The following is a 15375-nucleotide window of genomic DNA, read 5'->3' as shown; positions in this document are numbered from 1 at the left end:
CAATGCTCCCTCTAAGCCAGGGGTGTCAAACATGCGGCCCGGGGGCTGGATCAGTCCTCTGGAGGGCTTCTACCAGGCCCGTAGTCTTCTGCTTCTTTTTCCAGTTCTGCTGCTGCATCATCGTAGGTTTGCAGCTTATGGATACACACCTGAACAGCATACTCAAGATTGCAACAGCACAGACATTTTGATGCAATAATTCAGACCAAGAGGTGTCAGTTATCAGATGCTGTTAAATAAACAAAATATTGCAGGAGTGCTGATGTTTTAAGCATGTTTTTATTTGAAGTTAACAAAAATCCCTTCATCTTTGTACCCTTTATATCTCCGCTCCCTGGCATGACCGTTTATGACACGTGTGGCCCAGCCCAACAAGGTCTCATTTATGTCAGATCCGGCCCTCCTATTAACAAATGAGTTTGACACCCCTGCTCTAAGCTGTGGAGTCTCGTGAGCAATGTTCCCTCTAAGCCATGGAGTCCTGTGAGCAAAAATTCCACTTTGTGAACGACTGGCATCAAAGTTGTGAGCGAGCGACTTGGCTACTGCATAAATTACATTACTCTGGAGCCCTCCTTCATGAGCTAAGACAGAAATGTATGAGCCGGAGGCTAAAGAACTGTGAGCTAGTTCACACTCACTCAGCTTAGAGGGAACACTGCTCGTGAGCAATAATCCTACTTGGTGAGCTGCTGGGAAATTGTGAGCCAGCGCTTGGGCTGCTGCATCAATCAGTTTGCTCTCCGGAGCCCTCCTGCCTGAGTGTGAGCCAGAGGCTAAAAAGCTGTGGGAGCTGGCTCACGCCGACTCAGCTTAGGGGGAACACTGGTCCTCCTCACCGAGGCTCCCTCTCCGCTGGGGAGCAAAAACCCTCCTCGGCGAGCTGCCGGCGTTGAAGTTGCGAGCGAGGGACCGGGCCGCTGCGTGACTGAGCGTGAGCCGGAGGCTAAAGAACCGTGAGCGGGCTCACCCCGACTCAGCTCAGAGTCGTTCGCCATGGAGAAGAGAAGAGAGGGAGCCACGCGGGGTCTCTTCTGGCGTCCCCTCCCTTCCCACGCCACCCGCCTTCCGAAAGAGCACAGGAGCAGCAGCAGCCACGCTCCTCGGTCAGACCCACGCCAGCCAGCCAGCCAGCCCGCCGCCCTCCCCCAGTTCCCGCCTGGCCCCGCCACCCGCTCTCCTTACAGGGCTCTCCTCGCTCGCTCGCCCGCTCGCTCTCCTCCCCTCAGGCCGCCGAAACCGCCTCTCCCCTCCTCCGCCTCCTTGCTTTGGCGCCTTCCGAAATCCCGCGCCAAAGCCCGCGAGAAGGACGGGCCGAGGGTAGCCTGCTCCGTGGGAGATGTAGTTCGCCGCCCCGCCCCCCCGTCTTTCTCGCGCCCGGCCCGAGTGGACTACACTTCCCAGGAGGCTTTGAGCACGCGCTCCTGAGGCGGGGCGGGAGTGGGGCGGACGCAGTTCCGGGGGCGTCGGCCCAAGGAGGGGACGTGTCCTTCCGTTAGACCCGTCACCGAGGGAGCCGTCGCAGCCGACGGGGCATGGTGAGAGAGAGAGGGGCGGGAAGGGAAGGGAAGGGAGGCCCCCACCCCGTGTCTGGTCGCCCGTGTCCCCGGGGTCGCGGCGGGGCTCCCCCCGGCCGTTGCCCCCCTCCCCCCCCCTCCGGGGTCCTTAACCGCCCCCCGCCTTCCTCCCGGTTTCCTCCAGGAGCTCGAGACGATGAGCAGGTACACCAGCCCGGTGAACCCGGCCGTGTTCCCCCACCTCACCGTGGTGCTCCTGGCCATCGGCATGTTCTTCACCGCCTGGTTCTTCGTGTATCCTCCTCCGCCCTGCGGCGCCGGCCGGGCTCGGGCTCAGGGCTCGCCCCCAACCCCCCCAAGCCCCTCCCTCAGCGGCGCGGCCCCGGGAGCCAAGACCCTCCTCCTCCTCCTCCTCGGCGGCCTGGGAGCGGCGAGCGAGGGGGGGGGCGCTGAGTCAGTGTGAGCCAGCTCACAGTTTTTTAGCCTCCGGCTCACACATTTTTGTCTCAGCTCAGGAAGGATGTGGCTCCAGAGCAGACTAATGTATGCAGCAGCCAAATGGCTCGCTCACAACTTCAATGCCAGTGGCTCACAAAGTAGAATTTCTGCTCACAAGACGCCACAGCTTAGAGGGAGCATTGGTAGGGAGGCCAGGGCTAGTTCGGCCGTTGGGGGGTAGGCCTCAACCCCCCCCCCCCCGCGTCCTGAGCGGGCTTCTCAGCTTTTCGGTTTAGCTTAACAATCTGTTCCACTTCGGTCAGCTGTCCGTAGAAGGGCTGCGCAACAGCGAGGGACGATTTTGCGGAAAGTCTGGCGTTCTGCAGTCCGGAAATGTGTTTGTTCGCTGATTTTGCTGTGTCTGATTTCCTTGTAAATACGCTCACGAAGGTGCATGTTCGCACCTTGGAGCCATCAAAAATAATCTGGCTCTTTCGCTTTGCAATTTCCCCAGTATAAATGGTGGTGATTATCAGAGTTCCCTCTAAACTGTGGAGTCTTGTGAGCAAAAATTCCACTTTGTGAGGTACTGGCACTAAAGTTGTGAGCGAGCGATTTGGCTGCTGCATAAATTAGTTTGCTCTGGAGCCCTCCTTCCTGAGCTGAGACGAAAATGTGTGAACCGGAGGCTAAAGAACTGTGAGCTAGCTCACACTAACTCATCTTAGAGGGAACACTGGTGATTATAGTCTCCCCATTTTTTCCCCCTGGGAACCAAGAAGGAGAGAGTTCATGCTCATTGTATCCTCCCCTTGCTTACCTGAATGGTGTCAAGAATACATAGAAACTTTGTGGCCAAAATTCTGTTGATGACAACACTTTTCAGTAGATGCTTTCAAACTGGTGTACAGTAGTTAAAATAATAACTATAAAATATTAAAAATGAAATATTAAAAACAATTTATCTTATTAAACTTATGAATTGCTCACCTGCAATTTATTTATTTGTCTTATTAAACAAATTTATTAAACAAATGAATCGCTCACTCTGGGCAATTTACAACTTTAAAAACATCTAAAATACAATTGATAGAAATAAAATTATAAAATTAAAATGTTGATGAAGTTTCCCTCCTTCCTCACTGTTGTCCTGGGCAGTTCTAGCAGTTTGGATTATGGTGGTGCCAAGAACAAGCTCTTCCTGGAAGCTTCTGCCCCCAGTTTAATCCCAGATTGGAACAGATAACACTTGGAGTGTCTCCTACCACAGCTAAGACAGCAAAATCATAAATTTAAGGCCCATTGGTGGCAGATTTTGTTCTTCATGTTTGGGGACACCCCCCAAAAAAGCTTCCTGTACTGGTAGCGTAGTTAGAAGTCATTGATGAAGGACATGTGTTCGAGGTTAGGCAAGCAGTTCCTTGAAGTGGTGAAATATGCTTGAGCAAATAATTTTATTTATTTATTTATTTATTTATTAGGCTTATATCCCGCCCTTCCACATGGGCTCTGATCTGTTGCTAGATCCGTTGAATCTGGAGGATAGGCGTGTAAGAACTGTTGGTTTTTATTGTTGAAGGATAAAGTTGACACTCTTTAATTCCTTTTTTATTCCGACATTTGCTCCTTTAGGATGAAACACAGAACATATATGTTGTCACCGTCCCTGAGCCTACAATGTGGGGAGGGCAGGCTATAAATCTAATGAAATAAATAAATATAGTTAAGCAGGTTGTTGAATTTTCATTGTGCTTGTCAGGAAAAGCTTCATTTGCTTAATCATATGATGAAGGGCCAAGTGGCAAGGAAAATAAAAAGATGGCAATTCTGTTAGAACATGGCATGGTATCTTTAAAAAGATCCTTTTTATCCCAGTGTGCTTTTCCTGGACTTTCTCTGATCTGAGCTGTTTGGTTATGGCTTTAATGAGTATTTCAGCTATGAAGTAACCTCCACCAAGTACACACGGGACATCTACAAGGAACTGCTTATTTCCCTGGTGGCTTCACTATTCATGGGTTTTGGCGTACTCTTCCTACTACTGTGGGTTGGTATCTATGTGTGACAGTAAAGCAGGAGCTGTTTCAGGTAAGAAAACTAGGATGGAGAGGTAGAATACACATTTCATAGTTACTGTGAGGCTGTTTAGTAGTCATTAAATACACTTTATTCTATTTTATATTTATAAAGTTTTTGCAGGAGCTGCATATCTTCAATAGCATTAGAATAATTTCTGACACTGCAGAGCAGCATGGGTCTCTTTTCTTTTTGAGAAGGGACACCTAATAGAAAAAGTGCATTCCAAATGGATATTATTCTTCCTCTGCAGTTTACAGGTCTTTGCTTCCTTGAAGTGTAAGGAGACGCTTCAAATCTAGAAAACCACTGGAGTCTGTTGAGTTCCAATCCTATGCTCTAAACTAATATAGAGCTCACATCACTGTTACTTTACAATAAGTGTATCCATTCCTCTATCAAATACGAGCAGTAGCTCTCCTTGCTTATAGAAGCAGGCTCTTCCCCTAATGCTGTATTACATCATGCCAGAAGATGTGTGCTGGTTTGCTAGAAAACAAATAACTCCAGGCACAAGTAGCTGTTCCAATGAGAGGGACCAGGGTGACACTGTTGTTGTCATGATGCAGCGTCCAGATAAAATACTACTGGGTTGGTTTGGCAAGAGAGTGGGTTGCGTTTTGGGTTTATTTCCATTATAATAGCTATTGAATTTGGGACAGATTTGCTGAAAGAAAAGGAGGCATTTTTGGTTGAAAAGTTGGTAACCTCCCCCCCTTCTACTTAATTTGAATGTACTTGAATATGATTGTATTATCAAGATACTTTTTCTTGGAGTTCTTCTGCGCTACCAAACAAGTGCCTTTTGGACCTTGTTCTACCTTGCATACATGCTGATGGAGGGAACAAAAGTGGGGGATTTTTTTTTAGAAACTCAGCATCCCCAAAAATGAGTGCATGAAAAGTATCATAATAAAATATGCTAGATGAACTGTTCAAGGGAAGGTGAGTTAGCATTATCAAACCTATAACTGCATAACATACAGGAGTTAATATATGCAGAAATTCCAGAAAACTTTGAAAATTCCTAAATATTTGGCCACTGATTACTGCTGACTTTGTCGCAGTGTACTTGTCTTCAAAATGGGATCTTAATGGCTACTGAGAATAGAGTGTGGCTTATTCTGTGGCAAGGATGAACATACATTCTATGGAAAATGTGACTTTGAGGAACAAAACAAAGGCTGTCTACCCTGACAACTCTTGTGGACTTGACAGTGTGTGAATTCTTGTGGGAAGGATCTTCAAGGAAAACAGTGCTCCAGTATTTGTGCGACAAATTTCCCACAGGAAAATATTTGGTCCTCTGCTATTTAACAGTCTTTCTGCCATTACAGTTTAGCAGTGTTTTCACCTAACAGCTCACTTTTTGCTTACAGTTGGGATAATTTGGAATCCTGCATATAAAGGTTTGCAGGCCTCCTAAGTGTGGGATCACTATGCCCCTATATGTTGCCACTGTCTACTTTAGCTCCATAAGCCAAGAATTTCATTAGGAGTTAGCTCTGTGTGTATCTGATCATCTGAGTTGGCAACTTCTTTGATTCTTTCATAACTATTTAAGGTGTCAATCTCATAGGGCAGATAACGGGAACAAGGCCAATAGTTGTAACCCCTGGGTTGGTTTGTCCTAAATCTGAATTGAAACTATTCCAGCCTGTCTGATTCTTCAGTTAATCTTTAGTGTAATAATGCCATATCTGTTGCCTTGAGCAGATTCATATGTAGGTGTGTTGTTAAAACATTCCTCTGTAATGTCAAATTTGGGCTCACAGGCAACTTCTACAATATTAAGGGTGATGCTATCCTATGAAATGAGACCCATAGAATAAGTTTGTCACAATGAAAGCCTTAGTCTTCATGATGCCTCTGGAATATTCGTAACATAACTGATGCACTGAAATGTTATGGGAAGCAGGAGGAAGAGGAGCTAAATGGACTGGTTTTGAACTGGAGGCTGAAGTCGCTTTTATTAACGGCTGGTGTTGCTGTAGTTTTTTGCTGCTCTCACATTCATCCGCAGTGTCCCTTCCATTCCTTTTGGCTTAGTTTACTTCTTCCCAAGTGCTTGGCGATCCAAAATCCAAATAACACTACTTTAAAAAGATCCCCCCCCCATCCAAGCTATTATACTTTGGATTTGGAAAGAAAGCCTGTGTCATTCTGCCATAAGTCTGTGTAGGAATCTGTTGTTTGGAATGATACAGGACAGATTAACATAGTTCCTGATTGAATCTCGCCATTGGAGTTTAATTCAAATCTCCTAGGTCTTCATTGAATCTCGCCATTGGAGTTTAATTCAAATCTCCTAGGTCTTCATGTGAGGATTCAGTTTGAGTATTTTGATTCTGCATATTCAGATTATGGCTAAAAAAACATGTTACCAAGTCTTCACTAAAAATGCATCCTAAACATGTTTCTGAACAGTAGACCCAGACGAAATTCTTACTACAGTGTTTTTGTCTCACCACCAGCTGAAACGATTTGCATGAATGTGTGAGGTGTGCAGGGTTTAAATTCCCCCAAGTTGAAAATCAGAGAGCAAAAAAATGGAGGATGAAGTGCATTATAAAATACACTTGCTATTCCTTGCCCAGCTTTATCTAATTACTGCTGACTCTGAGGGGGTGTGTGTGTATACACACAAGCGCACACACACACAAAATGTTTTTGTCAGCCTTTTGCCATTAAGGTATGGCAGTCTGCATAATGAAGATAAAGGAAGAAGGGGAAGTATCGTTCATGAAAACAACAGCCAGCAACTAACTAGAGCACAGAACCCCCCAACTTACGACAGCCTTGTCTGGCTTCTGAGATGGGTGTTCCCTCACTTTTTTGGCTACAACAGCAGAGTGTTAGTAAGTTGTGCTGTAATCGTATGTTTAGAGGATTTGATCTTTTTTTTCTTTTCAGGTCCCGGGTAGAAGCCTTACTGAAGCTCCTTTTTCTATTTTTGTACTTAATGTGGCTCATCACAGGGGAGGAGTATATAACCCTGACACACGTTTGTAATCCAAAGGGCCCTAACATCGAGCTCTAATAAAGTTGGCTGTGTGATGTGCTGAAGTTTGCGCTCCTTTTTGTTCTTTGGGATCCCTTTAGTACTGTGATGATCACACTTCAAGAATGAAGTCAACTTCCTGTGTCTGTGTCTGCAGAGTGTTGTACAGGTCCCTTCTTAGCAGCAGCCTAAAAGTGGAGTACTTCAGGTATGGATACTGACCATCAAATCAAAGGCAGCAATGTATTTGTTCCAGGTAAAGTTTGGCTACAGCCCCCACTGAACATATGTGCTATATTTAGTTTTAACTTTTATGCATAAATAACATGAATTATTGTGCATACGTTTCTATTTCATATACATTGTAGCTGTTGCTGTTTTAGCAAGCAGCAAAACGTTAGCAGCAGCTCAATACAGTAAAAGCTGCATTATCTGATACGTGGTTAACCAGCGTGTGGTTAACCAGCGTGTGGACTTGCTGCTGTCTGTCCTCAAGGGAGAGGAGGTGGTGGCTCTGACTTTCCGCCATCGGCAACACTGACTCATAAGAAGCACCGTGGCCAATATCCCTTGGTCCCTGCCCTGATTTGAGTGTGCAGCAGACAGGGATGTAAAGGCCAGAATGCATCGCGGCCTTTTAAATCACCACCTGCACAGCTGATCAGTGGTATGGTGGGGGGGGGGCAGTAAGCACCTGACAGCTCGAGTCAGTTCAACTGTGAAACTTTCAGTTGGTAGTGATTATAATTAAAACTTCTTTGCTTTATAAGTCCCAAAGTAGGGGGGGTGGGCTGAAGCAGTAAACAAATTTTGAAGATAAAAGATTTTAATGCCTTTCTGGTACACGTATGGTAGTATTTGAGGAGCTGCCAACATATGAAACATTTACTGTAGTGAAATGTCCAGAGGGATGAAGAATAAAGTTTTGTTTAGACTTGGATAAGGCCTTTGGTAGCTAAAAATACTCTAGGTTATTTTGCAGAGGGACAGACATTATGGGCCCTTTCCAAACAAAGTTGCACTGAATACTACAATCCTATGTGTTTTTAAAAAGGAACCCCCCCCCCCCTTGCAAGAAAAGCATAGGCTTGAGTTCCTACCCCATTGAAATATTAGGGCTTTTAGTCCATCGTGTCTTAATGTCCCTGGAGTTTATTGTGACTTAAGGGGAAAAATGGTAATTGTCTTGCAAGACTGAGGAAGAAGCCACGAGCCAATCTTGGATACAAAGTAGTAGACTTATATTTATTTATATAGGTACATATCTTAGAATAAAAGTCTAGGTAAGCAAAAAAAAAAATACAGGAACACTGAAACCCAGCACTCCGGAATATAAATATAAATCAGAAAAGCAGTATGAGAAAAGGCTTAGCTAAGCATCCTCCACCAAAGCAAGACTGTAAAACATCATTTAAAATAATACTAAGTATAGGACTACGAAATTGTGGGCAATGTACAGATTAAAGCTGTGACAGCAACATTTAAACAGAACAGATTAGTGCTTTATCTTCCTTAAGGCCCACAGTGGCAGTACATATCTTTATTTACAGGCTTTAAGCTTTAATAACAAAGACAAGAAAGGCTTTGGAATTTTCCTTCAAGAATATTCCCAACCCCCCAGAAAAGCCACGCTCTAAAACCTGGCTTTATATCCACCCTTGCTTTTCCTTCTTGTCCCCTGACATGTCTAGAAAGACAGAGCTTCATGTTCCAGTTCCAAGGAAAGAAAACTTCCTGCTAAGCCAGAAGCACTAACTCAAGAGCTCCCTCCGTCAGACAGAAGGTCCAGTTGTTAACCTTTCACTGTTGCATTTTGGGAGAATAATATGATGCTAATGAGAACACATCTCGAGAAAGGCAAAAAGGTGAAGACACTACAGCTGGTCAGTCCAGCTCAGATACCCTCTTGAGACCAATTAAGACACAGTTAATAGTTTACTATGAAACTCCACTTGTCTCTGTCCCCCTTCCCCCCCCCCCCCCCCCCGTGAAGCACTTTGGGATAAAAAGGTGCTATATAGGTACATTAAGTAGTTGTACAATTTTAAAACAATAAGTCAATTAAAACTGATGTAAAGAGCACTACTGTTATCATGGATTAGGCATGTCAGATTCTCAGATATAAAAATGATGTAAATTTACCAATGAAAATGTTTGACTTATGTACAGCCCTTTTATCTGATTCCACCTAATAAACTGGGAGAAGAAAAGTGATTGGAACATTTACTCTGGATGTCACAATATCCTGCTGCCCTCACTCTGATCTAGAAAGGTAACACATTGTGGTTGGTTGGTTAGATTTTCCTATGAACTGGGGAGCAGGCAACGGGATAGTCAGGTCAAAATGTGAATGTCCTCACTAGATTGTTGTTTTTTTTAATCCAGTGGTTCTTCACCGCTGGTCTCTGGGTTATTTTCTGCCAGCCCATCGTTGGGGAGACTTCTAAACCTCCTGCTTGGAAGGAGAGCTTTATCCTTCCCTCCACCACTAAATCATGTCTTGCTGAGAGGATGAACATTCTGATGAAAAGCCCCCCCCCCATCATTATGATTCCGTGGTCACACAACTCTTAACAGCACAGAAGCCAGTGCAGCTTTACTTGTCTTGTTACTGGGGCAATGCCGTGCCATGGCAGGGAAGCTCAGGCAGCTGCCCTTCCACATCGGTGTTCACATTCAGGGAAGTGAGTTAATGTTGGGACGGGGAAGATCTGCACCATGTGTTCCTCTTGTTCGTTCCCAAACTTACTGTGTTATTGGGAGACATAGGAACGAGGGGTACTGCAGCTGGGTGCAGCTTGTTTGAAAACAAAAGGTGACTGGCATACAAGACTCCAGAGGGGGAAGCAAAGGTTTTTTTCTGCTTAGCCACTTTCACTGCTTGAGGATGGAGAGCTCAAGTTTGGATGTTGGATGTATGTCCAGTGAACAGATATTCAGTATTAGATTATCAAAAACCTAGGAGGAGAAAACTATAGTTTGAACCAGAGTTGTACTGTAGAAGGCACGTGTGCTGGTGATGCACAGGAGAATATCCATCAGTGATGGCTGTATGCAAAATAAGATCTGACAAGTCTGTGTCAGACCAACCGCAATAACAGATGAGGACAGTGGAATTAATTGGGTGGCACAGCAGACTTCATAAACTAGTCACATAACCATTTGGAACAGAACCTTGACATGTCATGCAGGAATAACCTTGAAGTCTTAGCTACTTGGTAGGTTTATCTCAAAAGAGATTAAGGTTAAAGGAATTCACCCTGACACACACACACACACACCACTGGCAGGTAGACAGTCCAAAACTTGACTGTGGTTCCTCAAACATTTCCTTTAATTGATCTTGTACTAGACACAACTAAAAACATGCCTGACTGGATAAATTTTTGGCCTGTTTCAGTAAGTGCTGAAAAGAAAGAAAGAGACATCTACCATTACCTATTTTATCTCTCTTATTCTGAGACTAAAAATAGGAACAATTAATTGGAGTGGGGGAGAAGGTATAAAGATTCCAAAGCAATTCACACAGGAATGTTCAAAATAAAGAGTTTTCCTTTTTCTAAGATGAGTTTACCATTCACAGGCAATACCAGGACAATTTAGGAGTAGGATGAAGAACAGAACAGGAAATTATGTTTATGGTCCCCAAATGGAGGTTGCTAGAGATCATGGAGAAAATAGAAAGGAGAGAAGAACAGACTGAGTAGAGAGAAAAGCAGAGGCCGCAGCAGGTGGCTGGGAAAAGTGAGAGTGGAAGAGGCCCTTGTCTATTTAAAATTACTGTTGGTGGCAGGCTGTTTTGCATTTCTCATTTGTTATTTGCCTACAAGGCCATTTTCATAAGTGACATTTAAATTGGCTTTCATGAGTCCTGCATTTATCATTCAAATGAAAATGGCTCTCCTTTCTATCCTGCTTTAAATGATATCCATTGATTATACATTCCAGTTTAAATGGTGTTCAAAACCTTGAGCAGGGACAGAAAGGGCAAAAAACTGAACCTTAACACTAAAATTCAGAACCTAACAAAGGTTAGTAAAATTTAATTTCCTATTTTTTATCTTTTACAGAAACTTGTTTTCTGGTTTATATTGAATTTATATTTTGTATCCATTCTGATTGTGTCTACATGATTGCATTATATTTTTATAGCCATCTTGCCACTCAATTTTTTGACCTCTGAGATAGGCCTATGCAGGCCGAAACTCGTCAGGTCAGGTTTTTAAAGCCCGTGTGTATTGCTATGTTATTTATATAGTTGATGTGAATGGGCCCTTGTATATGGTTTAAATTTGTACTTAATAAATACATGTAGCCTTTTCTATATATTTTTTACATTTAGTTTTTAATATTGGCCCTCTTTTTCACATTTTACTAACCTTTGTTAGGTTCTGAGTTCAAAACCTTGAACCTTTACATAATAAACTGATCAGACTGCTCATTTCCTCTGAGCAACAGTACCAGCCAGTGGTGAGTGCTAGTAATTGCACCTTTACACGCTTTGGAGCCTCATTCTCTAGACCCAGTTGGGTATTTATCTTCCCAATGTTCCCTTCCCACCTTTGCTGCTCTCAATGAATGCTCATGCCATAGTGTCAACCGTCTGTTTCCTTATGTGTATGCTTATGCAGCATTACAGATGGCACGAACAAAAACTAATGTAACTTGTATGTTACAAAGCTATATCTGTTTTACACCACTTGACGTATCATGCCCACCTCCCAAGAATCCTGAGAATTCTAGACTGGTAAGGCTGTTGAGAATTCTTTGTTAGAGATCCCTAACTTCCATCACAGAACTATGGCTCCCAGGCTCATTGGGGAAGAGGGAAAAACCAGTTTAATGTTGTAATACAGATGTACTCTAGAAGCAACAATAGCTTGAACTGGTAATGGTTTTGGGAATTTAATTAATATTAATAAAATTACATCTCCATCCAGGCACCACTGCACTTTTTAAACAAAATCAATTCTCCCGGTCCAATACGTTAACACATTTACCTCTAGCACGACTATGATCTGGTATAAAGCTGGGTTTAGACTATAGCCAAAGGCAGGAATACTTACACATCTGTGGATTCTGTTTTATAATTTGATTTAGGATCAGAGCAGTAGTCGCAAGTTGCTGACTTGCTTCCTATGTTTTCCTTCTCCACCCCCTCACCTTCCTTCTCCCTACAGCTGATCTCAGCCAAAAGTCTAGATAGCCCATTTTATGAAGAATCAGAGCCTGACTTTGCACGGAGGGCAGACGCCTGATACACAGGATGGTGCTTGTACATCTGCCGTGTCTTAGCCTCCTTCTAGCACCTGACACAGAGTCCAGGTGCAGGCTAGTGCTCAGCACCAGCCCACTTTGGTTTCCTATAAGACAGAAGTACTTCAATAATCAAGAGAGCTGATGATTTTTTGGGGAAAGAATATATCAGTGGTTTAGCAAGTTAAGACCCTGTAACAGTAAGTTACTCAAAATACACTCAGAATTCCAAGGCACCCCAAGGCTTGGAGTGAAAACAGCATTCTGCCCGCTGCCTGGCAGAGACCCCTTGGGGATCAAAAAGATTTTTCAGTCTGTTTCTTGTCAGCATAGAGTAAAACTCTTCCAGGAGCCTCTTCCTCTTCAGCCTCTGGCACCAGGAGCTATATGTCAAGCTCAGGCTTTGCCATGTGCTCTTTGTCACAGACCCTTGGGATGAATGCATAGTTGATGCTTCCAATGCATGGAATGATCATCCAGTGTGTTTTACGACATCAGAACAGAGTTCAGTGGCAAAGCCCAGAGGCTGATTTTCTCCAGTAGACTTGGAGCTAGCTTCCTTAGAAGCATCTTCCTCTAACCCTGAAAAAGAAGGCACAGTAGAAGCAAGCTGCCTGCTTGAGATCTGCAGAATTGCTTTTGTGAGGTTCTTCAGGTCTGTTCTCCCTGGCGTGTAATATATATGGCAAAGCAGAAAGCCAGAGGGAAATCCTGTTGCTTCCCAGTTGTTGCTGCTGTTTGAAATTTATCGGCAGTAACGTGTTCCAGAGTAATCAGAAACTCTGCAGAGCATAAATTTAGAGAGAAGCAGCTAACTGTTAGCCAGACACTCCAGTGTATGACTTGTATAAGATTCTCCATAGTAAGAATTCCAGTGTTTTTGGCCTGAGAACTGGGGTCCCAGCATCAATGAGAAATATCTATCTACTTCACTGGCACTCTGGGTATTGAAATCAGTTCCCAGGTAAGCTGCATTCTGAAGTTCTGAAGTGTGCAAAGAGATTCAGGCACAATCCAGTGTAGCACAGTCAAATCCAGTGTAATAAGGAGAAAAAGGAAGGAATGCCAATAGCCCATTAAAGGCCTTTGTCGTACATGCAACTGGCATGTCCAGAAAAAAAAATACCATATGCCTCAATGTTTCAAAGTTTTGCTAGTGGCAAAATTCTGTGTTCCCCAAAGGTTGCATGGGATTCTAGTGTTTAAGCCATCCCTAGAAAGAAGCAAACCAGCTCACAGCCCCAAGGGGAAGGGGCCTGCAGTTCAGAGGCTCCAGGACAGGGCTTGAGGTTCGTTAGAAGAGAACATTCAGTCCAAAGGGTCTTTCAGCTCCTATTGAAAGGGAAGTGGTTCAATGAAGACTCACTCACAGAGCCAGTAGAACTGGAAGTAATAGTCAGTGAAGAGAGAGCCCCTTTGCTCCACAGCAGTACTACAGTTAGCTTGGCCCTGTGGTGAGAGAACAAAAGTCAACATTCAAGGGAAACTTCCACAGAAGGATGACTCATCTTTACAGTCAATAAAATGACATAGTTGTAAGTAGCACCAACCAAAGGTACACTGTGTCCCCAGGAAGAGGGGAGGGTTAGAGCAAGTGCTTGGATAGTTTTGTAGGGTATTCAATTAAAAGGCTTCTGTAGGAAAAGCAGACAGAACCGGAGTTTGAATTCAAAAGCAAGCAGAAAGTGAACCGATGCCTAAACTAAAATATCCCCTACGTTTCTGGAGTCTAAGACTGTGTCCCCGTTGATGGGTGGGGGTAGTTCAATCAAACCTGCAGCAATGGCCCCAACTTCAACAAGGAAAGTCCTGAGGGATCCATCGTGTCCAGGCTTAGTTTCAGATTTATCTTGCTTTGAGCAGGGGCACATGTATGCATGGTGATGCCATTGTTCTGTAGAGGTTAAACTGCCCTGTGTGTATGTGGGAATCTACACTCATGAGGCCATAGATAAAGGTCAATATCTGAGGAAAAAATTAAATCCATCAGACATACTGGGGATCACTATTTTTATTAATCCATTTTGATATGGCATTTGCCCTACTGTATATTAGGACTAAAACAAATGTTCACTGCAACACGGCTTAGAAGTACCACCTTCAATGCGATTTTATTTATCCACCACTTAACCCCTTTTTATTCATCCACCAATAGGCAGGATGGAGTAAGAGTCTGTTCACAGCATCCCAGTGTCTGTTTCCAGATGTGGCTTTTATCTGCACACTCATCTACTCCTACTTGGCTCCCGAGTTCTCAGTTCTGTGCTCCACTGGCTAGCAATCAGAATTCAAGCTTGGCACAGTGTGGTGATTTAAGTACTAATTACTCTGTTGACTCAGAATTGCTCCTATCTCCTGAAAGATGAAATGAGTCCAGCATGCATGGCAAAATATGTGTTGTTATACTCACAGGCCTGGCAAATCGGAAGTGGTAAGTGAATTCCTGGAATGGCATCATCATCACAGGCCAACGGTATGTTGTTCCCTACAGAGAAGAAGAAGAAGAAACCACACTTTCACTGAAACAGAAGCTACTGCAGTTAACACCTACTGGTTTCCTTGGCTGGTACCAGATGGAATCTGCACATTCACTTTCTGATCCTTTCCCTAAGAGGGAAACAGACCACAAAGTGCATTATTCCAGCTTCTGTTCCCAGTAGGGGTGCCTCCCACTTGGAAAGAATGAAAACAATAAAAGGGAAATAAAATAAAAAGGGGAATAAATAAAAGGACAGAGATAATGGAGAACAGAGACACAGAGGAATTAAAATCTTGCTGAATATGAGAATATTCAGTTCACTGATAGAATGAGTTGTTGTTTTCCTTGTCCACCATAACAAACACCCTTCGTGGGTGACATAGCATGGTCTCTTCTCTTGCAGGATTGCTCTACCTTCTTGAGAGTAGGTTGGATCTAGCCAGCTTATTGACTGAACTCCATTTTTTATTCCAGCTCCTGTCCACATGGCTTTTGTATGTGTAAGTGTCAGACTCTTCAACAAACTTACTCTCAACAACACTCTCTAGATAGGGATTTGTTTACTGAGAGATATGCATGTGTCAAGCTAAGACCTGTCGTGTCAGAAC

At 43.9% G+C, this 15375-nt stretch overlaps 2 protein-coding genes across 2 annotated transcripts in view; one reads left to right on the top strand and one right to left on the bottom strand.

Annotated features, from left to right (window-relative positions):
- Positions 1-1429: 1429 nt before the first annotated feature.
- TMEM258 (transmembrane protein 258) lies at positions 1430-7097 on the top strand. Its single transcript, XM_015410371.1, has 4 exons — positions 1430-1538; positions 1702-1811; positions 3894-4043; positions 6945-7097. The coding sequence occupies exons 1-3, from the start codon at positions 1536-1538 to the stop codon at positions 4018-4020; spliced, it is 240 nt and encodes a 79-aa protein (XP_015265857.1). The 5' UTR covers positions 1430-1535; the 3' UTR covers positions 4021-4043; positions 6945-7097.
- A 6553-nt stretch (positions 7098-13650) lies between these two features.
- MYRF (myelin regulatory factor) overlaps positions 13651-15375 on the bottom strand; it is a 188662-nt gene continuing 186937 nt past the window's right edge. The window contains exons 27-28 of the mRNA XM_015410369.1: positions 14699-14773; positions 13651-13737 (exon numbers count right to left, since the gene is read on the bottom strand). Coding sequence (XP_015265855.1) covers positions 13651-13737; positions 14699-14773 — 162 coding nt within the window. The remainder of the gene's footprint in view (positions 13738-14698; positions 14774-15375) is intronic.

The sequence above is a fragment of the Gekko japonicus genome, unplaced genomic scaffold, assembly GCF_001447785.1.
Source record: "Gekko japonicus isolate JY-2015 unplaced genomic scaffold, Gekko_japonicus_V1.1 scaffold1737, whole genome shotgun sequence".
Taxonomy (NCBI): domain Eukaryota; kingdom Metazoa; phylum Chordata; class Lepidosauria; order Squamata; family Gekkonidae; genus Gekko; species Gekko japonicus.
Note: the sequence above shows the minus strand (reverse complement) of the source record. Positions and strands in the feature narration are given on the sequence as shown.